A 27,077-nucleotide genomic window follows, 5' to 3' on the forward strand; every position below is an offset into this window, starting at 1 on the left:
GATGTCTGGCATCCATCTCCTCACCTTCTCCTCGTAAAACCCCCTTGCCTTATTGGGAGAAGACTGCTCATGCAGTGATGCTAAAACCTCCAAATCTCAGCAACCAAATAATATTCTTTATCAAGTGGTGAGCTGTTCTCCCATTACTCCACTGTGAATGTATTCTTAACATGCCTGAATATCTACTCATATTGTGCAATTCATTGCCTCTTTTACCTCCTGATACCGGTAACATATGGACAGTCTCTGCTCTCAAGTAAACAGCCCACAGGACATCATTGTCTTCCCCACCTCTGAGGAAGAAGCCAGAGATTCCTCAGAAGATTCCCTCTAACAGCTCAGATAATGACATCTCAATGGCTACATTAGCTGGACTAGAGGCTGATGAGCATATCATTGTTATACCTCCACAGCTGGTCGAGGAAGAAACATTCCAAGACCAGGCAGCTGCTCAGCCCCAGGAAGGAGGTAACTCCGTAGCGCTGGTCATGAGAAACTTTATCCAACTGCACAAGCAGACACAGCAGCAGCATGCAGATTTGTTGGAGATACTGGGCAAGCTGACTCGAAGGTTGGAAGAATCCACCAGTACTATCTGTAATATGCTGCCTCTGGCAAGTGAACACTGGCTGCCTCAGTGGATAGTTTGGCAGCTGCCAGGATGTACCAGGAATAGCACACTCAGTGTCTGCTGGATACGTGAACAATGCCAAGATGATGGGTGATCTTGACCTCATTCCAGGTACCTCTTTTACACAAGGCACAGGATGGTGCTGCTAGACACTGCTGTTAGACAGAGTTCACAACAGGTCTCTTGATCCCCTTCATTTTACCCTAAAGTAAATACAGTCTCAAAACATAATGATATTTTAAGCAACATACTTGGAACACAATACTAAAGATTAAAATACTTTTCATTTTTGGTACTTAATACCAGTAACATACCAATCAGTAACAGGATAAGTTTAGCCTTTGTCAGAAATGTCACCACAGCAACCTGATGAAGGTAGGCATTCTGATTTAGCAACAAACAAGTTGATATTAAGTAAATGGATTACCATAAAGTTCAAAGGCATATGTTACTAAAACTGCAAAATGTCGTTTTCTCTTTAACGTACAGAAACATAACCTCACAAGGTTAAGATATTTTGGGTTCTGAAACCAGACATTCATCTGGTTCCCACACTTCTTAGACTCTTAACAGATAAATGTGTTAGACACTTAAGGGAAGATGTGGAAAGAGAACATTGAAATTCATACCAAGAACTGCAGTGCTCCAGAAGTGTAATGGACTAAGTAAGACTGTCAGTTTCACTGACAATTCGTGCAGTTTTCTGCAGCAGATTCAACATGCCCACTAAGAACTGCATTGAAACTTCTCAAGCTCAATTCACTTTAGCTGTCTCAGATATGAAACTTTTCATCAAATAATTCTGTATTGGGTTTAAGATAGAATACTGATATGACAGAATGATAAATTCATTGATCTCAATGCTCTCACTGAGGAACTATCCTCAGATATAATGTGTATCAGAGAATCATTGCCACATGAATGCCTATCTCCAACTCATAATTCCATTGAGCACATAGAAACATAGAATACAGGAAAAGGAGTAACCCGTTTAGCCCTTCAAGCCTGCACCACCATTCAATACAATCATAGCTGATCATCTGACTAGACATTATGTTCCCACTTCTCCCCAAATCCTTTGATCTCTAATAAACATATCTTCTTCTTCTTGTAACCATTTAATGTTTTGGACTCAACTGCAGAGAATTCCACAGGCTCACCACTTTCTGGTGAAGAAATTTATCCTCATCTCATGGGGTAAATGTTTACCTGGTCCTGGACTCCCCAGTTATCAGAAACATCTTTTATTCTGTCTAGGTCTGTTGGAATTTTATAGGTTTCTGAGATCCCTCTTCATTCTTTTAATCTGCAGTGACTATAGTTCTAATCAAACTAGTCACTTGTCATACATCAATCCTGCCATCCCAGGAATCAGTCTGGTAAACCTTTGTTGCAATCGTCCAGAGCAAAACATCCTTCCTCAGATAAGAAGACCAAACGTGCACACAATAATCCAGTTGTGGCTTCACCAACGTTCTGTATAATTGCCCTAAGACATCCCAGTCCTGAATCTCTTTGTTTTGACGGCCAAAAAAAAATTTGCTTTCTTCACCACCTGCTGTACTTGCCAGTTTGCTTCAAATGACTGGTGCGCAAGGATATCCAGGTCTCAATGTATCTCCTCCTTTCTCAATCTATGACTATGCAAATAATCTGCCTTTCTGTTTTTACTGCTAAAAAGCCAATCTTCTATCCATGTCAATATTCTACAACCTAAGCAAAGAGCTTTTATCTTCTTCAATAACCTTTGATGCAGTACCTTATCACTGAAAATCTAAGTACAATAGATCCACCCTTTTCCCCTTACCAAAAGCATGTTGCTTCCTCAAAGAATTCCAACTGACTGGTTGAACATGACTTCCTCTTCACAAAAGCATGTTGACTCTACCTGATTATTTTGAGCTAATCCAAGTGCCCTGCCCTAACTTCAACAATAGTTCCTAACATTTTCCTTATGACAGACATTAGCTAACTGGCCCACAATTTACACAGATCCACAGATGCACTGCCCTCTGAGAAAAGAAATTCCTTCTTATCTTGGTCTTGAAAAGGCGACCACTTACTCTTAAATTATGCCCTTCGGTCCTAGCCCTTCCCACAAGAGGAAACAACATCTCTACATCTACCCTGTCAAGCCCTCTAAGATTCTTATATGTTTCCATAAAGTCACTTCTCATCCTTCTGAACTCCAATGAGTACCAGCCTATCTGACTCAATCTCCCCTCACAAGAAAAATCCTCCACGCCCGGGATCAATATAGTGATCCTTCTTTTGACTTCTTCCTATGTCCATATATTTTTCCTTAGATAAGGGGCCCAAAACTGTTCCCAGTATTCCAGGTGTGGTCTGACTAATGCATTTATAATTTTAGCAATACTTCTTTATTTTATATTACATTCCCTTTGAAATAAAGGCCAACATTCCATTTGCCTTCCCTATTACCCACTGAGCTTGGATGCTAGCTTTTTGTGATTCATGTGTAGGACCCTCAAATCCTTCTGTTCCATGACTTTTTACAGTCCCTTTTAATAACATTCAGCTCTTCTATCCTCCCTGCCAAAGTACATTACCTCACATTTTCCTACATTATATTCCATCTGCCAAGATTTTCCCACTCATTTAACCTGTTTGTATCCTCTGCAGATTCTTTTTGTCTTCCTATCTCTTTTTGGGTCATTAACAAACTTGGTGACAGTACATTCACATTCTTCTTACAAGTCATTAATATATTCTAAATAATTGTGGCCTCACCACTAATCCCCATGGCACTCCACTGACCACTGTTGCAATCCTGAAAGGCCTCCTTTATTCCAACTCACAGTTTTGTGCTACTCCGACTAGTAAATTCAGTATGAGTAGTTGGGAGAGAACATATCTGAGTGAGACACAGCTAGAGTGAGTGTGATCCTGAAATTTGGAGCACAGTGGGAATTCGGTGAAGAAGGGAAGAGGTACTTCTTTCTTTTTTCTTGTGCTTTACGGTTGTAAGGAGGACCAGGGAATAAGGTCCCAAATAGTTGATATTATTTGATATTAAGCATCTTCCAAAAGGTTTAATTTAACAAGGGTAAGTCATGGTAGGAGAACTCAATGGCAATGTATGCGCTTCCTGCTCTTTGTGGGAAACTGGGAACATTTCGACTGCCCAGGGCCAGCATGTATGCAAGAAATGTCTTGAGCTACAGTTCCTTGAAGCCTGGGTTTCAGAGTGGGAGTGGCAGCTGGGGACACTGTGGAGCATCCACGAGGCAGAAAGTATACAGAGGTGGTCATACTGCAAGCTAAGACTTTACAGGCAGGAAGGGAGTGGGTGACCTCCAGATAGATTAGAGGGCTAGACAGGCAGTGCAGGAGTCTTCCGTAGCTATTCCCCTGCAAAACAGATTTACTGCTTTTGTTACTGTTAAAGGGAATACCCTCTGAGGGGAAAGCAGCAACAGCCAAATTTATTGCACCACGGTTGACTCTGCTGCACAGGGGAGGAATAAAATGTGTAGAATGCACTAGTGACAGGGAATTCAACTGTAAGGGGAATACACAGGTGCTTGTGTTGCCATAAATGAGACTCCAGGATGACATACTGTCTTCCTAGTGCTCAAGTCAAGAATGTCTCAGAACACCTATGGGTCATTCTGGATAGAAAGGGTGACCAGCCAATGGTCATGGTACACACTGGTACGAATGACATTGGTTAAAAAAAGAGAGTAGGTCCTAAAATCAGAATATGTGCAGTTAAGAAGCAAGCTGAAAAGTAGGACCTCAAAGATAGTGATCTCAGGATTATTACCGGTGCCACGTGCTAGTTAGAGTAGAAATTCCAGAATATATCAGATGAACACGTGGCTGAGAGATGGTATGAGGGGGAGGGTTTCAGACTCCTGGGACACTGGGACTAATGGGGGTGGGACCAGTACAAACTGGACATGTTACACCTGGACAAGACCAGAACTGATGTCCGGAGGGAAATGTTTACTGGAGTGGCCAGGGAGGCTTAAAACTAAAATGGTAGGGGATGAAAATGCAAGGAGTCAGAGGAAGTGGAACCAAGGACAAGAACAAACGACAGAAAAGAGTATAAGAAAGGTAACAGGCTGAAAATCAGGGGCCAGGATCAAAGAGATGCAGGAAGGATGCTCCCAATGGGGGAGTGCAGAAGCAGTGGTCACAAATCTAAGGAGATGGGGTAGACCATTTAGGGCTGACATAAGCCTGTGGAATTCGCTACCTTAGAAAGCATTTGAGGCCAAAATGCTCTATGATGCCAAGAAGGGGCTGAATGTAGCACTTGGGGCCAAAGAGGTCAAAGGACATTGGAGGGAGGCAGGAACAGACTATTGAGTTGGATGACCAGCCATAATCACAATTAATGGCAGAGCAGGTTTGAAGGGCCAAATAGAGTACTCCTGCTCCTATTTTTAATGTTTCTAGGTTAGTAAATGCTCTATCCATGATAATATACTGCCTTTGACACCATGGGTCTTATCTAATTAAGTAGCCTTATGTGCACTACCTTATCAAATATCTTTTGGAAACCTAAATATATTACAGCTATTGTTTCCCATTTATCTATGCTGCTTGTTCCCTCCTCAAAGAATTCTAATAAATTTGTGAAGCATGATTTCCCCTTCATGAAGCCATGCTGACTTTGCTTGATTATACCATGCATTTCTAAATGCTCTGCTATCTCATCTTCAATAACAGACCCTAGCATTTTCCCAGACAGATGTTAAGCTAACTGGCCTATTGTTACCTTTTCTTATCTCTTCAAATTTTGAATAAGGGTTTTTCAATCATCTGGGACTTTTCCAGAATCTAAGGAATCTTGGGAGATTACTACAAGTGCATCAAATATCTAGGTGTCTACTTCTTTAATATCCTAGAATGCAAACCATCAGGTCCAGAGAACTTATCAGCCTTTAGTCGCATTAGTTTCCCTAACACTTCTTCTTAGTGATAGTTACTGTATTTATTTGCTCCCCACCTTCTGTCTCCTGCTATTATGCCATTTAATGTGAAGACTGATGCAAAATATTTATTCAACTCATCTGTCATTTCCTGGTTCCCCATTATTATTTCCCCAGCCTCATTTTCTAAGGGACCTTGCTCCTATTCTTTCTGAATAAGGAGTTACACTTGTTATCTTCCAATCTAATGGGGCCTTCTCTGAATTAAGGGAATTTTGGAAGCCAACACATCAATTACCTTGCTAGACACTTATCCTAAGACTCTAGGATGAAGTCCATCATGATGCAGGCAATTGTCAACCTGCAACTCCAACAATTTACTCAGTACCTCTTTTCCTGGTTTATAACTGCTCTGCATTATTAGTTGTATCCTCTATAGTGAAGACTAAGGTAAAGTACCTGTTCAATTCACCTGCCATCTTCCTATTTTTAATTATTATTCCTCCAAGCTCACTTTCTACAAGATTAACACTCAATTTGTCAAATAGAAACTGTTTATAATTCATATTTCCAGGTAGCTTTCTCTTACACTCTAATTTATCCCTCCCAACTTTTTTAGACATTCTTTGCTTTTTAAAAAAAAAATTCTATCCAATCTCCTGACCTTTTCAGGAGAAATATTTCAGCACAAATATATGATTTTGCTTTCAGTCTGATATTATCTTTAACATTTCTAGTTAACCACGGATGGCGGTCCGTCCCTTCAATTCTTCTTAGTTTTTGGAACACATCTATTTTGTGTATTCTGAAATATCCCTTAAATTTCTTCACCGTATCTCTTCGACCTAGCCTTCAAACTAACTAGCCAATTCAATTTAATGAGCTCTGCCTTCGCTTCTTAATCAATGTCCTATTTAATCGTTAAAAAAGTGTCAGATATACTCGTCTGTCTCCCAAATTGAATACAAAATTCAACCAAATGACAGTCACTGGACTAGGATCGTCTTCACTAAGAAATTGTTAATTAATCCTATTTTGTTGCTCAATGCCCTCTGGTCAGCTCCAGAACATACTGTTCAAAGAAACTATCCTTAAAATATAAATTCCTTATCTAGGTTGCCTTTGTTCATTTGACTTTTTTGACCTATACATGAATTAAAATTTTCCATGATTATTACCATGCCTTTCTGACAAGGTGTCACTATTTATTCCTTTATGTTCAACTCTACCAAGAGGTTACCGTTAAAGACACTACTCCCACATGTGACTTCTTGCTTTTATCATTTCATATCTCTATTCAAACTGCCCCCATATCCTGGTTTCCTGAACTCAGGTCATCCCTCTCTATTGTACTAATGTCATCATTGAATAACAGAGCCATCCCTCCACCTTTTCCTAGGTAGCACGCTATCCTCCCTAAATGCCCTGTAGCCATCAAGATTTGGTCCCAATCCATGTCATCCTGCAACCATTTCTCTGTAATGGCTTCCAGATAGTACTTATTTATTTCTATTTACACTCGCAGTTTGTCTGTTTTCTGTCGAATGTTATACTCATTCAGGTAAACAATCTAATACTTTTACTTTTTTTACAACTTCGAATTTCATCTAGTGGTGCAATCTTCAACCCTTCTTTCATGGTCCATCTAACATTCCCTTATTAAGATCATTCGCTTTAGTCATGGCTCCACTCTGATTTACCACACATTCGCAAATTTGATCCCTTGTCCCCACTATTCAGTTTTAAATCCTCCCTACTTCTCTAGTTATGTGGTTCACAAGAACATTGGCCTCAGCATGATCCAGGTGCAGACTGTTCCATCAGTACTGATCACATTTTTCACAGTACTGGTGCTAGTGCCCCACAAACCAAAACCAACTTCTCCCACATCAGTCTTCCAGCCAGGCATTAATCTGATTTGTCCTATACCAAATCTTAATGTGGCTTAGGTAATAATCCAGAGATGATAAGATTCTACTTTGTAACTTGGTGTTTAGCTCCTCAAACTGATTGTGCAGGGCCTTTTTGCTTTGACCTGAAGTCATTGTTATTACCTACAAGGACCACCAGAACTGAAACCTCTCTCTCCTACTCCAAGTTCTTTTCCAGCCCAAAGCAGATGCCCTTAACCAAAGGCAACACAGCCAGCTGCAACAGTATCAATCCCTTTAAATATACTGTCCCCTATTAGCACTACATTCCTTTTTTCTCCACGTATTTGAATGGTTTCCTGTACCATCCTACAGCATCCTGGACCACCCTCCCCTCTCATTCAGAAAAGTTGAAAGAACCTCAAAACGTGTTGGACATTGCAAAGGCTCAGGCTCCTGTCCTTTGGTTTTACATGTCGGTCATGTAATACCCATGGAACCAGGCCTTTTTTTTTAAACTAACATATTTTGTAAATAAATAGAAAATTAAAAAGCAAGTGTTTAAGTTAGTATTCTAGTCACAAAATAACTGCAATACGGTTTGGTTCCTGTAAGTGGTACATATTTTGACACTGGAAACTGTTTCTGCTTATTTACTCAAACAGAATCTCTGATAATATTCTAAAACATCCTGAAACACTTGCCTCATTTAGTACATGACAAAAAAAAGTTAATTGATTATGATTCTTAATGTCCAAAGGAAGTATTTCTATATGTCGCTAATCTCCAGATGGGCATGTTAGTTTGAGGTTTTATTTCTAAATATATAATTTTCAAGCCTCACGTGTATTGAACATATTGAAGCCTGCCTTGAATCTCTGAAAGAGAAGGAAAACATCTTTGTACTTACTTGCATCCCTTCTTTGTCTATATGCATTAAAGCCCAGTAAATGAACTTTACCAGTGTGAGCTGCAATTTGATATCCCCAGATGGGATCGAGTGAATTTGTGCTGTGATGAGGGGTAAGATCTGAAAGACATTATATTCAGAAGGTATGGTAAGGAAAAAAATCAACCATTGTTTTATCAAAGCAATGAGAAGTTAAGTATAGAATTCTATTGAAAGTACATTCAAAATTATTTCAGTTAGAATTATAAAATGATAACGACATAAAAAGCCAATCAGCCCAAACTGCCTGTGCCAGACCTATGCAAGCACTATCCAATGGGCCCCTTCCCCATTTCATTGTAAAATTTTCAATTACAGGTATTTACCAGTTCTCTTTTGTAATTCATTCTTGAAACTGTTTCCACTACCTTTACAACTGTATATTTTATCCCCCTCAAATCCCTCCAGTTCTTTTGTCAGTTAAATGGAACTGAACCTTACTTTATTTTTTAGATAATCCAAGTTGTGTTGAGTTTTTGGCTGCAAGATGTAGCAAGTTCTCTCAACATGTCTTAGCAAACTCGCCACATTAAACAGCTCACCCACCCCTTGGCATATCTCATGTCCAATTCCAGCTCCAATTTGCCACATGCTGGTGCTCAAACAATTCACTGCTCAGCAGATATCTGCCGAAAGACTGGCAACCTTTTTGCTTGTGCCCTCGTTAAATGATTGCTGTAGAACCGAACAAACACTGGCATGCTGAAGCTGCTCAGCTAAAGATGTTTCTGAAAGATGTTTACAAAAGGGAAGATGGTGTCGCAATTCTTCAACGTGGACCTGGAGGTCTGCTGCTGTCTCTGCTCCGATCACTATTGCCTGCGACATCTCTTACCTGCTCTGGCCCACCCAAAATTCCCTCACCATTAACCCTGCACTGCCTCCCCACTCCCTCCAAACACAACATCTTTTGACAACCAGGACTAACAGCTGTGTCACCCACTTTTACCAGGGTCTAGTGGTAATATCGCTAGATTATTAATTCAGAGACCTAGTTAATGTTCTGGGGACCTGGTACTGAATACTGCCATTGCAGATGGTGGAAACTGAATTCAAAAAGCTCTTGATTTAAGAGAATAATGATGACCATTAAACGATTCTTGATTGTTGAAAAAAAAAAAATCTGGTTTACTGATGTCCTTTAGGCAGGAATCTGCTGTATTTATCCAGTCTGATCTATGTGACTCCAGACTCACAGCAATGTGGTTGACTCTCAACTGCCATCTGGGGCAACTAGAGATGGGCAATAAATGCCAGCCCAGCCAGCGATGTCCACAACCCATGAATAAATTTTAAAAAGTCCTTTCCTTCTCTCATTACAGGAGAAGGCAGCCCATAACAGCACAGGGAAGCGGGGTGCCTGACATTAGGCTCCTTACCTCCCTAGGAGGAAAGAATCCTGGCCTTCACGGGAGAAGACTTCGAGTGCTCCTGTGGGAATGCAGGGAGATCCATGTCCCGTCAACTCTTCATTCCACTACAACTCTCAGATTGACCTTGCTGTCATTTATTGTACATCACATCTAACAGTTCTCTCTCTCCTATCTTGTGGGCACACTGGAGTTTTATGAAAAAGTAACAGAAAGGGTCAACAGGATAACACTGCTGATTTACTATACATGCATTTCCAGATGTTTGATATAATGCCACACAATAAACTTGTGTGTGAAGTTATAGGTCAAGGTATAAAAGGGACAGGAACAATGTTGACACAAAATTGGCTGAGTGACAGGAAACAGACAGCAATGGCCAGTGGATATTTTTTGGGCTTCAGGAATATTTGTGCTGGAGTTCCCCAGGGCAGGATTGGGACCCTTCCTTTTCCCAATATATATTAATGATCTGGATCTTGGTGCCTGCTGGAGAATTTCAAAGTGTGCAGATGACACAAAAGACAGAGAAGTGTGAGGCGATGCATTTTTGTTGCAAGAACTTTGGAGGACAACAGAAATTAGGGATACAATTCTAAATAGGGTGCAGGAGCACAGGCACCTGGGTGTATATGCACATAGATCATTGAAGGTGGCAGGACCAGTGGTAAGAGCAGTTCATAAAGTATAGTGCTCTCATCTTTATTAATAGAGACACAGAATATAAGAGCAAGGAGGTGATGCTGAACTTATATAAGACACTTGTTAGACCTTAGCTGAAGTATTGTGTATAGTTCTGGGCATCACAGAGTACAGACGTGATTGACAAGAATGGTTCCAGGAATGAGAAACTTCAGTTATGAGGACAAATTGAAGAAGTTGGGACTGTTCTCCTTGAAAAGAAGACGACTGAGAGGAACAAAAACAAAGTTGCTGGAAAAGCTCAGCAGGTCTGGCAGCATCTGTGAAAGAGAAAACAGAGTTAACGTTTCGGGTCCGATGACCCTTCCTCAGAAGACTGAGAAGACTCATCTAGGTAAGTGGGGAGTATTCCATCACACTTCTGACTCATGCCTTGTAGATGGTTTTGGGGAATCAGGAGGTGAGTCATTTGCTGCAGTATTTATAGACACTGATCTGCTCTTGTAACCATTGTAGTTACATGGTGAGTAAATGATAAACAGTAGCATTTTGAAATGGGGGATTCAATGTTAATGCTATGCTCCTTTGCCAAGATCTGCTGGATATTACCCCCACTTCCTGTTTATATTATTATAACAAAATAATTCAATACCAAGAAACACTAAAAACATCTGAGAAGGGAAAATGCATACCTTTACACACTTCTCTGGAATAGATTTTCTAGGTAAACAGTTGGGATCCAATGACTTCTGAACATCATTTTCATCTTCTGGAGTCAAATAACAAAGGTAATCATCAGAGATCCAGTCCAGCAGCATACCAAGCAATTCACAGAAATTGTTATTTAAAGGTGGCTAGAATATAAAGAAGTGATATCAAACCAACAGTTGAAGAATTAAACAACATGTCATAAAATTACATTGTGATATGAACTCAGTCAGACCAATGAACGCTATTGTAATGATCCAGTCTGATATCATGAAATTACATTTTGATCTGATTTTGGACCAATAGCATTGATTTTTAAAATGGATGAAAGGTGAGATTCAGGAGATCTCCTGAATCCCATGGATTTCTCAGTAACTCCTCACCAGATATTATTACCATGGTAGGTCATCAAATCTCATTAAATTTCACAAGGGATTTCAATTCTTCACTTCCGATGATCCAGCTTTGAAACTTCCTCTCAGGAGCCATTCCATGATGGACTACCACAATGCCTGCCCCTTGGACTCTGAAAACTGCACTCCAGCAACTGCTCACAAGCATAACTCCAGCTATTCACCCACATGTGACTTCACTAAGCTAGATCTGTTCCTGGGTATTCCCTGAGCTCCAATATTGCTCAGCTAGATCAGTCAAATGCTGTTTGTGGCCTAGTAAAAATAATAGATTGGCTGCCCAGCAGAAAACCAATGATAAATGGTGCTGATTGGCAGAATGTGATTAGTAGACTCCTGTAAGTGTCTATCCTAGGGCCTCAACTTTTACAGTTTATATCAATGACTTTGATGAGGGAAGCAAAGGCATGGTAAATTTGCAAATTGGTAGGAAAGAATGTTGTGAAGAAACACAAGGAAGTTGCAGACAAGTCCAGATAGATTGCGTGAGCAGACAAAAATCTGGCAGATGGAGTATAATGTAGAAAAAATGTGAATTTGTTCACTTTAGCATTCAGAGTTTTGACACGCAGAATGATGTAGGTATCAAGAGCATAAGTCACAAAACATTAGTACGCAAGTGTAGCATGTAATCAAAAGTGCTAATGGGATATTATCCTTCATTATGAGAATTGAATATAAACTTAAAAATGCTATACTTCAATTATACAGGGCATCTGTGAGACTAAATCTCAAATACTGTGTGCAGTTATGGCCGCCATGTATTGGAGGTGATTCAGAGGAGGTTGACTAGATTGACACCTGGAATGAATGGGTTCTCTTACAGAGGTTGGACAGACTGAGCTTGTTTCCATTAGAGTTTAGAAGAGGGAGGAGCAATTTGATTGAAAGATGTAAGTTCAAAAATTGTCCTCACAAGTAGCAAGTGGAAAGGCTGTTTCCTCTTATGGGTTAGTCCAGAACTAGGGAGCACTGTTTTAAAATTAGGGGTCACCCTTCCATGAGAAATGAGAATATTTTTCTTTCAGAATGTTGTACAACTTTTGCCCAAGATGATGGAGCCAGAGTCAGTGAATATTTTTAAGGGAGAGGCAGGCAGAATTTTGTTAGCCAGTGGGATAAAGGGTTATTGGGAGGTAGATGGGAATGAGGAATTCAAAATGGAAACAAATCAGCCAAGGTCTTATTGAATGGTGAAGTGTGCTCACTGAGTCGAATGGCTCCTATTTCGTACACTTGTATATCTGTCCAAAGTCTCCACCTTCTCAGCTGCACTGAAGCATGAATGCTCAAAGGCTTCTTCTGAGTCCTTCATAGCATTTCCCAACAGACAGCAAACAATCTTACCACTTTCACAGCTCGTCAGGACTTATTCTGAGTCCTGCCTCCAACTTTTTGCTGCTTACTAATTCCTGGAACTTTTTCCTAAATTTGTCCTAACAATGCAGAGCTATCCAACCTCTTGACACCTCCCTGCAGGACAGCTGAAAGTTCACACTCCTAACACGAATCTGCCCAGTCTCTGTCTTTCTCTAACTACCTGTGATCCTGGGACTGCAATTTATTGCAGTGAGCCATTATGTTCAAAAAAACTTTATGTGATCCTGGAACTGCTTTCCAGGGACCTTCAAACGTCCTCGGGGACCTATGCAAAAAAGTGCATTGAACATTGCCATCTAGCAACTCTAACTGCTTGATCCAAATGTGTTACATTCTCACAGATGCTGGCAATGGATTTCATCATATTGTAAACAATAGTTTCCAAGTTTGATTTTAATTTTGTTCCCCAGGTGAGTGATATTGGTACCAATACATAATTCTTAAGGATCAAGTCCTGAGATATGTGATAAATGATATATATTTCTAGAATGATTTGCATTAGAATACTGAGAAAACAGAATAGTGCATTCGTCTGACATCTTATTAAACATTTCACTCATTCCTATTGCCTCTCATGAAAGTCCCGGTCCTTACAAACAAACATGTATTGGTATTCATGTCCACAGAAAATGGGTTGATACAGTCGTTTACAGGAACTACGATAATGTTAGAAATAGGATATTAGACTTGAGATTCTTTATTCCACTGAGACAAAGACAGCTAGAGTAAATTTTAATGAAGGGCTATAAAAAATATATTTTACGAAATAGCCATATGTGTTTGAATAATGTTTCCCAGGGTCACCATATCAATGAAGAAATACAGTGAGCTAAGGTGGAAACTTTGGGTATCCCAGATATAATTGTATAAGTTAGTTGCAGAAACCATTACTAAAGATAAACTAGCATCATTGAGATAACTAACAGTGGAACTAATCAAGGACTCACAACTAAGTTGGATCTCAGATACAAGAAGGTGAAAGAAAAGTAAATTGATTGCATTGAAGACTAGACTGAGGACCATGAGGTATAGCACATCACAGTAAAAAAAGGGATGTTATTAGTGACTAATTAATTAGTAATAGTTCTAGAACAGAAGCTAGATTATAAGGAGTTTTAGGACAGGCATTACAGAGCTTAGAGTTGAAATGGTGTCTAGATACAGGATTGTAGCAGGGCTGGATTTTTGAGGGAAAGTGATGATGAGGTTTCAAGAGGAAGGGAACGGTGCCTATTAATGGGAGTTAATAATTATGTTAAAATATTTGAATATTCAAGAGATGAAGGAGATAGTGATATTTCCCACAGAGGAGATAAGCCTGGTATGTGGTTCATTAGGAAAGCTCGGGATAAATTCAGAACAAGGGCAAGGATTATAAAATGATAAGGAGGAGCAAAATACAGTAGCTGAAGTAGCTGTATTACGTATTCAAAATGTATTGCTGTTGGAAAAAGGATGGAATGTGAGTAATGATGGGTAGGATACAAAATTAAAAAGAATGCCTGAATTTTAAAATCAGTAAAATACAATCTGTGCACAATCTCACGTAAAAAGCCAGCTTATGCAGCAAAATATCTTACTCGATTGAATCTACGAAGAAGCTGAATTTTTTCCTGTTTTTCCAAACGTATCTCTTTCACGTCTGTGGAAACATTTTCATGATGCTTCTGTGCCACATATAGCTCATTTTTTCTCTGGAAGAGGGTAAAGTTTAAAGTATTTTTAAAAATATAATTGGACGCAGCACTGAGATAAAACAGAACATGAAATAACACATAGCTGTTTCATTAGTTATGATTAAGGAAAAAACACTGGGTGTAGATTCTTTGATGAATTCAACCTCTTTACAGATGTTGCAAAATTAGACTCAGCACCCGTTCTCAAACCTGGAATTATTCCCAAACCCCCGACAAACCATTTTGTAACCATTGCTGTGGAATACTGAAGCAGATTTAATGCAACAAAAGAATTGGTCCAAAACTGATGATTGGAACCTGTCCTCAGCCCTCAATTCAAGTTTCACTGTCATCAAGCATAAGTTGATTGGGTAAACCACAAATTAAATATTAGAACCAGGCTTTAAACATGACAAATGACTGAACATTCATACACATTCCTTCCAGTTATAAATAATAGGCATTGGAGAAAAATCAAAAGTCTTCAAAACCCCCATATACATATTGTGACTACAACAACAGGTCAGAGACTGAAAATTTAGCAGCTTCTAACTCACCTCCTGACTCATCAAACCACCCATATACATCCTGTGGCTAAGCAACAGGTCAGAGACTGGAAATGCTGCAGCCGGTAACTCACTTCCTGACTCATCAAAGTTCCATCAAACCACATACAAGGTACAAGTCAGGAGGTTTGGAATGTTGTTCATTGCCTGGATGAGTACAGCTCCATTATTCATGAAGCTCAAAAACATACAGGACAAATAGTCCACTTGATCCATATCCCATTCTCTACCAGTTGCCAATGCCAGCAGTGTCTGCACCACATTCAAGAAGCAACATAATAAATTGGCAAGTTCACTTTGGCAACACCTTCAAAACTCTCAACATACCACATTTCTTGAAAGGATTTTTAAAAATCCATTTGCCAATGTTATTGAATAAAAATGGCTAATTATGCAAAATATGGTAACAATCACACCATTTTGGCCAGGTCCTCTAATTCGTGTAGAGAATGCCTTAAATACGTTAATATAATGCAGTTAACGTTTCTACAGACATGAAATAAACATTATCAAAAAATTTACTTGTTTTCAGTATACAAATAAGCAAAGAAGTTAAGGCATTAACTTTTGCATTCTCTGTGCCCCCAGTCAAAATGTCAGTCAGCACCTTATTGGCTTTAAATGTCAGAGATAGCAAGAACTGCAGATGCTGGAGTCAGAGACAACACAGTGTGGATCTGGAGGAACACAGCAGGCCAGGCAGCATCACAGGAGCAGGAAAATTGACGTTTTGGGTTGGGACTCTTTTTCAGAAAAGAAGGACAGGAAATCCTGTCCTTGAGAACTGCCTGTAGTCCTAATGCAGAACATAGGAGTGCCCAGCAGACTGTTAGGAACTAAATAAAAACTGAAAGAACTGCAGATGCTGTAAATCAGGAACAAAAACAAAATTGCTGGAAAAGCTCAGCAGGTCTGGCAGCATCTGTGAAGGAAAAAACAGAGTTAACATTTTGGGTCCGGTGTTCTGAGGAAGGGTCATTGGATCTGAAACGTTAACTCTGTTTTTTCCTTCACAGATGCTGCCAGACTTGCTGAGCTTTTCCAGCAACTTTGTTTTTGTGGCCACGGTTGGGACTACAGCACGTCCTGGAAATTAGGGTAAGTTTGAGCACTTTGGTCAGGCAGTGATTGGAAATAGTCAGAGGGGCTGAGAGGGTTGGAGGGGAGAAGAGAGGCAGGGGTTGAAGCACAAACTGGTGGGTACAGTGAACACAGGAAATCCAAATGAGGTGGTGGCCTAGCCACCTGCTTTATTTTACTTGCACTTGCTTCCTTCAAATAGTCCGGGGTGGGGGGAGCTGTCTCAGTCACCCTATGATGCTCCAAAACACCTTCATCTCACAGTTTCACTCTATGAAAATTACACGTGGAATATGAAATAAAAAGAACACATGCCTAATCCAGATAACAAGGTGTGGAGCTGGATGAACACAGCAGGCCAGGCAGCATCAGAGGAGCAGGAAAGCTGTCGTTTCGGGTATGGACCCTTCTTCAGAAAAGGGGGGAATGGGTAGGGGGTTCTGAAATAAATAGAGAGAGAGGGAGGCATGCCTAATCCACATCTGTATTCTCTTTTTATGATTATTTGTTCAGGGATGCGTGTGTTGCTAGATAGGACAGCATTTAATGCCCATCCCTAATTGCCCTTGAGAAGGTGTTGTTGAGCCACCTTGTTGAACAGCTGTTTTTCGGATGTAGGCATACCTAGAGGTGTAGTCCAGGGCTGGGGCAGGGGCAAGAATTACATGACCTGCTGCTGCTTATGGCACAGTGCAGCATAGTGACCTGATAGTCCCTGATCTGGGCACACTCGGCTCCCTACAGTCTTGATTATTGGGCCCTAATGTATCCCTCTGTCATGGGCCTTGCTGTCAGTAAGGGAATTCCTGGATTTTGATCCAGTGATAGTGAAGGAAGCAAGATAATCGGGATTAGTTACATGTGACTAGTAGCTAAGATACTGTACAACACTGTCATCTGTGTCCTTTGATGAAGCAAACTGTATCACTCAAATTAAAAGACCAGCACATGTTAACAAGGGAAGAAGTTTACAATCCCCCAACAAGTTTGCAGGTGGCTGGGGGAGGGGACAAGGGGGTAGTTGTAAAATTCCCTGATGGTCGTCCTCTCACAACACACACTCATCCAACCTGTCTGCAATTTTATATTGGCCATGTGTGCTGCTTTCTACACAATTTCAATTTTGAAGCTGTAGAAAGGAGTTCTACCCTGCAAGTCACTCTCATTGGGCCTTCATCATGCCTCACCCAAGAGCCTCCTTTCTATACTGGATGATCACCTTATCAAGGTAGGAATCTACACCCCGCCCCTCACCCCAGTGTCTCTGTCAAGATCCTCACAACTGCCAGGTCTCAGCTCCTTTCCATGCCATGAGGTGGGGAGGTGGTGGTAATGTCAACAATGGGTTAGTACTCCAGAACCCGGGGCTGATGTTCTGTGGGTATGGGCTCAACATAGCAGATGTTAGAACTTCCATTCAATTAAGAAGATCTTGAATAAAAATCTAGTGTAATAGCAACCACGTAATCACTTTCAATTGTAGTAAAAATCCATCTGCTTCACTTATGTCCTTTAGGGAAGGATGTCTGCTATCCATGCCTGGACTGGCCCACATGTGATTCCAGACCCACAGCAATGACTCTTAACTGAGTCAAGTATGGATGGGTAATAAATGCTAGCCAGTGACGTCCATATCCTATTAACAAATAGAACAAAATAAATACAAGTCCTGCTGTCCATTGTAACCTGATCTAGGACTAAGCATCTAGTGACTACTTGTAATCCCAGTTCTAGGTACGACTGACACTATCACAGGGCTTCTGGCCGACTGAAGGGACAGAAGTTCCATCTACAAGGGATGTTTTGGCTCAGAAGCTCCTGCAATTAGCATGGATTCATTCCTTGCTGTTACTTCAGGCAGTGGTGATTTCAGAAGGTTAAAGAATTGCAAATTTTACTCCCCTTTTTGAAAGGGGTACAAAGATAAGCCTGGCAACTATAGATCGATCAGCTTGACCCTGTTGGTGGGGAAACTTTTAGGTACGATAACTTGGTAAAAAAAGTAAGTCACATTTGCAGATGCAGGTTAATTAAGAAAAGCCAGCATAAATTTATTAAAGGCAAATCATGTTTTGCTACAGTTGCATACTTGCTCAAATTTCTGATAAGGTAACAGAGAGGGGTGATGAGGCTAATTATCCACGTCATGAGTAATTATGTTTATGTCTTTCACATGACTTTTCAAAAGACACTTGATAAAACTACCACAACTGATTTGTGAGAAAGCTTAGAATTTATGGTATGAAAAGGACAGTTGCAACATCGATACAAAATTGGCTGAATTACAGTAAGCAAAGAGTAGCAATGAAGGGTAGTTTTCACAATACAGTTTTATAGTAGATTATCCAGGATCGGTGCTGGCTCCTACTTTTCTTGAAATATACTAATAACCTAGACCCTGGTGTACAGGGCACAATTTCAAAGTTTTTGGATGAAACTTGGAAACACTGTGAACCGTAAAGGAAATACTGTAGAATGCCAAAAGGACAGAATGGTAGAATGGGCAGACAAGTAGCATATGAAATTTAATGCAAAGAATTGAGAATAATTTTGGTTGGAAGAACACAAGAACACAATATAAAATGAAGGGCACAATTCTATTTTGGATGTGGCATGGGCACGTAAATAAATCATCAAAGGTGGCAAGACAGGCTGAGAGAGTAGGAACATGGATACAAAATTGGCTGAATGACAATAAGCAAAGAGTAGTGATGAAGGGTAGTTTTCACAATGGAGAAAGGTTTATATTAATAGTAATATTTTAAGTTTCCATGCAGCATCCTAGGCTTTATCATTAGGGAGCGTAGAGTACTAAAGCAAAGTTATCTTGAACTTACAATACTGTTTTGGTTCAACTGGTGGAGTGGAATCTTACAGGAGTCAGAGCAACATCGACTATGTGGGATTTGTGGCAATATTGGATGAAAAGTTCAGCGTGACTTATTTCGATATTGGGAGCATCTCACCGCATATTTTATACCTTTGCTGACCAGCGTGGAGAGTTTTTCGCTAGGCAGTGGTGAAATGCCAAGTAAGGGAGATTATTGCTTGTTAACCTCTTTAATAACACTGCAGTTCATCTTATTGATACGTAGCGACACAGCTTACCAAACAAGCCAGGTGTCAAGAATTCTTGACATGGAAGTTAGACCAGACACCTGGTGGCTTCAGCTCACTGCTGGCTGTAAAGAGCTTTCATGTTGGAAACCGGACGCCAAAATCTCAGGGCATGCTCCATAGAATGGCCACATGCACTCCACACCCACAGACATTGGTATCTGACATGCGTCAAGCTTCAAAAGACCTCATGCCATGTCTCTGATCCACTTACTATATGTTTTTGAACTTCAATGCTGCACTTCAGACTCCATTGGCAATATCATTGCAAAGCTGCTGTAAAGTCACTGTGTTCAGGAACACACACCCAGATCATAGACTGGACTCCTCTCTGATCTGTTTGCTTCTTGTCATAGTGCTCCATCACTCTGAGCTGCTGGATTCTCATAGCATCCCTCAGTCAAGTTAAGGCAGACAGATGTCACTCATGAGATCCCAGCACAATAAGTCAAGATCAGTCTCCAATACCAGCCCAAGGGTTTAGATTCAATCAGTCAGCTGCTCAGGGGAGTCAGAATCAGAGCCCTCTCCTCATAAGGTGTGAGAAGCCAAAGGTGTGGCAGCCCATCACCTGTCGTATTTCTGTCCTACAGTGGGCTGTATTCTTCCTGGATTGAGAGACAGGTAGGCAGACAGAGATGAAAATGTGTGGCGCAGCTGATGCTTTTGCAGGTGGGGAGATGTCCTAAGCAAATGAGTAGGCAATGCAGGATTAGTGGCATCCAGGGTTGGGATGGGCTACAGCAAGTGAGGGAAGATGTTACAGATGTGACATCGTGAGAATGGTAGAGCTTCGGCCTTGGTGGGAGGTAGGTACAGTAGAAGAGATAGAATGAGTGCAAGGTATCAGAGAGAAGACAGTGGCACTTTTGGTGGCAGAATGGAGAAAATCATTGACATTCTTCCTACATTGCTGGTCATTCCTCCAGACAGCTGAGATTACATGGACCCAGGTGACAACTTCAGCCCAGGTTATCATAGTTTAGTATTGTGGCCTCCACTGCTGTTCCTGGGGGAAAAGGACATCCCATGTCTGCACCAACAGCCCAGCAGGACCTCCAAGCCCCTGCCTGGAAAGCAGGAGACCACTTTTGTCCTGTTTGCCATGTCCAAGGCACTTACAGTGCTTGTCCAGATGCACAGCAGGCTTTTAAAACTGGTGCAGGTGCATGGGATGCCAGTTTTTCAGCAAATATCGAGTGAGTGATGAGTTGTTCAGGGATTGTTATGTGGTAAAATGAGGCTAGAATTAGATGTGAGAAACTTCACAGGGATAGGGTAGATAGTTAATGAGATGCATTTGGTCAGATATAGCGAGAAATCTTGCTGAGCATCATGACAAAAATTCTTCCATAAAACTTGATACAACTCTCACTTAACTAAAATAAATTAAGATTCAGTCCATATGTCTAATTCTGGGCAACACACTTTAGGAATAATTTGTGCAAGTATTGGAGAGGGTGCAGAAAATATTTACAAGAGTGGTTATTGGATGAAGAAATTCAGTGAGGTTGAGAGATTGGAGAAGTTGGGATTGATTTCCAGAAGAGATTTGGCAGAAATCTTCAGGGTCTGGGCAGAGTAGATAGAAAGAAACTGTTCCCATTGATGGAAGCATGGAGCAATTGAGGGCACAAATTTAAGGTAACTGACATCAAGAACTTGTCTGATTGAGTATGGCATCAAGGAGTCCTGGCTAAAATGTAATTAATATTAGTCGGGGGAAAGCTCTCTGCTGGTTGCAGTCGTACCTGGCACAAAAGTTGTGGTTGCTGGAGGGCAGTCATCTCAGCTCCAGGACATGTCTGCAGGAGTTCCATTGGGTAGTGATCTAGGCCAAACAATTCTCAGCTGTTTCATCAATGATCTTCTCTCCATCATAAAGTCAGAAGTGGTGTTGTTAGCTGATGATCGCACAACATTCAGCACATTCGGGATTCCTCAGATGTTGGAGCAGTCCATGTCCAAGTGCACCAAGACCTGAACAATATCCAGGCTTGAGATGAAAGGTGGCAAGTAACATTTGTGCCAATCAAATGCTAGGCAACGACCATCTCTAATAAGAGATAATCTAACCATGATCTCTTGAAATTTAAGGGTGTTACCATCACTTAATCTTCTACTATAACATCCTGGCGGTAACCATTGACCAGAATTTGAAGTTGACTAGCTGTATAACTACAGTGGCTACAAGACCAGGTCAGGGGCAAGGAATCCTGCAGTGCGTGACACACCCACTGACGAACCAAAGACTGTACACTATCTAAAACGCACAAGTCAGGAGTCTGATGGAATACTCCCCACTTATGTGGATGAGTGCAGCTCCCACAACACTCAAGAAGCTTGACATCATCCAAGACAAAGCAGCTTGTTTGACTGCACCACATCCACAACATTCAGTCACTCCACACTCAGTAACAGCAATGTGTACTATCTACAAGCTGCACTGCAGAAATTCACCAAAGCTCCTTTGACAGTACCTTCCAAATCCACGATCACTTCCATCACAAAACACAAATGCAGCAGGTACATTGGGAACACTACCATCTGCAAGTTCTCCTCCAAGCTGTTCATCCTAATTTGGAAATATATCGCCATTTCTTCAATGCCTTTGGGTCAAAACTCCCTCCTCAATGACACTGTAGATATACCAACAGCACATGGATCACAGCACTTCCAGAAGACAGTTTATCACTACCTTCTCATGGGCAAGTAAGGATAGGCAATAAAATGTGGCTCATCCATTGGTCACTATATCTCATGAGTAAATTAAGAAAAACATAGTGACAGAGGCAATGATGACAGGAGGAAAAATGTTTTCAGGCAGAGAAGGTTAAGATGGGGAATGCATTGCCTGAGAATGTCGGGGAGTAAGGGTCAAGTTTCTAAAGGAAATTGGATCATTATCTGAAAAGAAAAATAACTACAACACTATGGGGAAAAATCAGAAGAGTGCCACTAGATGAATTGCTCCTTCTGTACAGACATAATACGTCAACCATGCTGTAACCAGTCAAGAAAAGTCATTATTAAAAAAAACAACGGAATACTGGAAATGATGAGTCATTACACAGCACCTTTTATGTTCGCCAACTATCCCAAAGTCTTTACAGTCAATTAAGCGCTTTTGAACAGTAGTCATGAAGAGCTAGATTTATTAACAGTCAGACGGTCATTCAGGATTGCTTTGAAAAATTCTTCAGGATGAATTCTGCAGGAATCTTTTATTATTAACTTTTAAAAGGTTACTTTGTGTCAGTCTTCACTATGGAAGATATACTTTGTTATCAACTACAGTGGTTCCCAACCTGTACAGTGCCAAGGCACGCTTCAAAGAGACAAACAATTCCAAGGCACACCCACATTTTTAGCTGAATTGATTGTCACAATTACTTGCATTTACTATGGCATAGTAGGAATGGAAACACCAAGTGATCAGTGAGGCTCACCATGGCATCCTCATTCTCCACCCACTATCCATCTAGCCACCTCTCACTACATTTACCCATCTTGTAGAGATTGTTATGTGGTCCAGTCACGGAGAGGAAGCTCAGTCACTAGCAGCAGCAGCTGCTCCCCAATATGCAAGAACTGGGTGAGTGGAACTCCTCTGCCCAGACTCAGATCCAGCAAAGGGCCAGTTCTACACGCTGCAACTCCTGCACTTGCCACGTTCTTGGCGCCAATCCGACGTGACCCTGGCAACTAGTTGTAGCTGGGGCATGCGATCCGATTGGCTCAGCATAGGGGCAAAGGTAACAGACTAATTAATAGCTAACCAGACAGAGAAGAGTATTTTATTTTATCATTAAAACACTGCCCTTTGTTCATCTCACAGATTATAGTCTATACATTTCTATCAGACCTAATACTTTCCCCTTTATATTTATATTGCTGTCATTTTGTAACTCTCAATAAAAAAATATTATGGCCATTATATTTAAGTAGGATACCTATACATTATTGTTCAGAGGTCAGCCAATTTCTTCCATTTTGCTGAATTCTAAGAGCAAGGTACAGTCAAGAACAATGGTAAAATAAAGTTTTGTAATAACCAATTATAGAAACAATGTTTGTGATGAATCTTACACTTTAATGGCGAGGTGCAAGTTTTCTTGAGCTTTTTAAGAGGGATCTTGCTGCATGATCCAGTGGGATTCCCTGTCATAACTTATCAAATGTGACTCATTAACTATGTATACCAACACTATGGAATCCCTCATGTCTGATTCTAGTCCCATCTTACCATGTGCCATTCCAGAATAAATTGTCACTCAGTAAATATCCATCGAAAGATCGGCAGCCTTTGCACACACACCTTTCAAGGGCTGCTGTACACACAGACAACTGTTGGCAAACCATCTTTGCCTCTAGCCCTGATTAAGTCATGGCATAACAGCCACAAAGCCATGCTGCCCATAGCTAACACTCTCTTGCACTTATAACCAAATTCTATTACCCCCATCACTGTTTAACCACCATGTCAGCATGTGAGACTACAGCAGTTCAAGAGGCAGCTCACCATTACCTTCTCAAGAGCAATCAGGGGCGGACAATGAATACTGACCAGCCAGCAATGCCCACACCCACGAGTGAACAAATAAAATTATCATAATTTACCTTTCCTTTGCTACATCCCATCTAAACACCCTCCCTAAGTCAGCGTTACTCTGTTCCCAATGCCAGCTGAACATCCACATTGTGTCATTGTCCAGTTGCGAAATATGACATACAGGTAAGCAACTAGACAATTAAAAACATGGACTTATATTGTCAGATACCAAAAATGAACACAAACAAACTAATAGAGACTGCAGTTCACTCCACAATGAAATGACCCCAATGCTGGCATCGCTACCAATGACTATTTAATATTCATGATGGTTAAAGTTTTTGAGAAGGTTTGTAGCTCGGGGTGTGGATGAGGTTGTAGACTTACTCGTCGAGACAGCGTATTTGATTGCTGACGTTTCATCACCCTGCTAGGTAATATCATCTGTGTGCCTCCGGTGAAGAATTGGTGTTCTGTCCCACTTGTTATTCATATGCCAACGTTTGCTGGGGTGGTTGGTATCACTTCCGGTTCTGTTTTTCAGTGGTTTATACCTCGGGTCCATTTCAATGTGTTTGCTGATGGAGTTCAAGTTGGGATGCCTGGCCTCCAGGAATTCGCTAGCATGTCTCTGTTTGGCTTGTGCCAAACATCCATAATAACACAAGTCTACAACCTCACTCATGATGGTCTTCTGCATCCAGCTCATGCTTCTTCCCAATGTCGAGTTAGGCTTTGCCAGACTTCTCTCCAGATTTTGCCACAAATCTCATCATAGCCTATATCTCTCAAACCCCTATCAGATCCCGCCCAATGAAATGTAATTTATGAAGTCAGTTACAATTTTAACTTATCTATTTTCATATAGCTTGACAGGTAACATATAACAGATAACAGTTCCTTTTGACTATTCCAAGAATAGAACTTTGTAGTTTGGGGTAAGGGAATAGGGAAAGGAAACAGAAAGAAAAGGCAGAGGGAAGAAGAGGACAGAATAATCTCTTTATTACTTTGTATGCTCCATTCATTTTGTAATATTTTTTAGTAATCATCTTAAACTCACTTGCAGATTTTCTAAACGATTTTGCACCTTTTTGGCCTGAGTTTCCAACTTCTTATTCTGCTGCTTTACATCGTTAATCTGAAAAATATCACCAGAAGCAACTGTATGAACAGATACGTGCAAATCAAATAACAATGTTTTGGAAGCTAAGGTTATACAGTTTTGGAGTAGTTAACATTCCTTTGCAATACTTTTTTTTTGAAGCAGCTAAATGGACACAAAATGCATATCAATGGCAAGTGTTGTTGAGTAAGGACTGAATTTCCACTTCATACATTGCTCATGAATCTGGTCTCCCATTTTAATTAGAAATATGCATGAAGTACGAATAAATTTGTCTGGAACAAAAACATCCAATTGCACAAGATGTATTTCAAATACAAAGAGTCAGCATTGGAAGGTGAGTTAAAAGTGGACGGTGAAGTAGTGCAAGCTAAAATAAGCGGATGGATTAGATAGTTTGGAAGATTCATTTTTCAGTAACTTAGTCCAGATGGAGCACAACTAACCAAGGAAACACATAACATATAGTGAATGAAATCCAAATTACTGATTTTCCTCCATTCTAATATATTTGCTTTTTTCTGCAAGGTATTATAAAGTAAAAAGGTAAATTAGAGCTATTCTGTTATATTTTAACTGCTGACAGGATGTAGTTCCTAACACACGTTCATGCTTTTCCTCAGAATTAGTACTTTATGACAACGCAATATCTGAGGGAAAGGAAAACAATTAAGTTTAAAGGACATTAAAAAGGCTTTATTCACATGCTGTTCTGACTTGTGACACATCTATCTAACATGACTGCACCTTCAATACACACTGAAGGTTTTCCATGCTCAGGAAATAGTTATCATATTCAATGACCTGAGGCAAGTAACCCTCCACGGCTGTACTACTTCAGACACAATCATATTATGGTACCAGAGATAGTAGGAACTGCAGATGCTGGAGAATCCGAGACAACAAGGTGCAGGGCTGGATGAACACAGCAGGCCAAGCAGCATCATAGGAGCAGGAAAGCTGACGTTTCGGGACTAGACCCTTCATCAGAAAAGGGGGAGGGGAAGGGGGTTCTGAAATAAATAGGGAGAGAGTGGGAGGCGGATAGAAGAGGGATAGAGGAGAGGATAGGTGGAGAGGAAACAAACAGGTCGAAGAGGCGGGGATGGAGCCAGTAAAGGTGAGTGTAGGTAGGGAGTTAGGAAGGGGATAGGTCAGTCCAGGGAGGACGGACAGGTCAAGGGGGCGGGATGAGGTTGGTCGGTAGGAGATGGAGGTGCGGCTTGAGGTGGGAGGAGGGGATAGGTGGGAGGAAGAACAGGTTAGGGAGGCAGGGACGAGTTGGACTGGTTTTGGGATGCGGTGGGGGGAGGGGAGATTTTGAAACTTGTGAAATCCACATTGATACCATTGGGCTGCAGGGTTCCCAAGCGGAATATGAGTTGCTGTTCCTGCAACCTTCGGGTGGCATCGTTGTGGCACTGCAGGAGGCCCAGGATGGACATGTCGTCTGAGGAATGGGAGGGGGAGTTGAAATGGTTCGCGACTGGGAGGTGCAGTTGTTTGTTGCGAACCGAGCGTAGGTGTTCTGCAAAGCGGTCCCCGAGTCTCCGCTTGGTTTCCCCGATGTAGAGGAAGCCACACCGGGTACAGCGGATGCAGTATACCACATTGGCAGATGTGCAGGTGAACATCTGCTTGATGTGGAAAGTCTTCTTGGGGCCTGGGATGGGGGTGAGGGAGGAGGTATGGGGGCAGGTGTAGCACTTCCTGCGGTTGCAGGGAAAAGTGCCGGGTGTGGTGGAGCTGGAGGGGAGTGTGGAGCGGACAAGGGAGTCACGGAGAGAGTTGTCCCTCCGGAAAGCAGATAAGGGTGGGGAGGGAAAGATGTCTTTGGTGGTGGGGTCGGATTGCAGATGGCGGAAGTGTCGGAGGATGATGCGTTGGATCCGGAGGTTGGTGGGGTGGTACGTGAGGACGAGGGGGATTCTTTTTTGGTTCTTATTGCGTGGACGGGGTGTGAGGGATGAGGTGCGGGAGATGTGGGAGACACGGTTGAGGGCGTTCTCGACCACCGAGGAGGGGAAGTTACGGTCCTTGAAAAACGAGGACAACTGAGATGTACGGGAGTGGAATGCCTCATCCTGGGAGC

General features: G+C 41.2%; 1 protein-coding gene across 3 annotated transcripts in view; it reads right to left on the reverse strand.

The window, feature by feature from the left end:
• Positions 1 to 27,077, reverse strand: part of LOC109932600 (coiled-coil domain-containing protein 138) — a 93,456-nt gene that overhangs the window by 18,006 nt on the left and 48,373 nt on the right. For all 3 annotated transcript variants that reach the window (XM_048598364.1, XM_048598365.1, XM_020531751.2), the window contains 4 exons: positions 24,923 to 25,000; positions 14,449 to 14,562; positions 11,060 to 11,221; positions 8,317 to 8,436 (listed from right to left, as the gene is read on the reverse strand). In XM_048598364.1, the coding sequence (XP_048454321.1) occupies positions 8,317 to 8,436; positions 11,060 to 11,221; positions 14,449 to 14,562; positions 24,923 to 25,000 (474 nt within the window). The remainder of the gene's footprint in view (positions 1 to 8,316; positions 8,437 to 11,059; positions 11,222 to 14,448; positions 14,563 to 24,922; positions 25,001 to 27,077) is intronic.

Source organism: Rhincodon typus, chromosome 6 (assembly GCF_021869965.1).
Source record: "Rhincodon typus isolate 14 chromosome 6, sRhiTyp1.1, whole genome shotgun sequence".
Taxonomy (NCBI): domain Eukaryota; kingdom Metazoa; phylum Chordata; class Chondrichthyes; order Orectolobiformes; family Rhincodontidae; genus Rhincodon; species Rhincodon typus.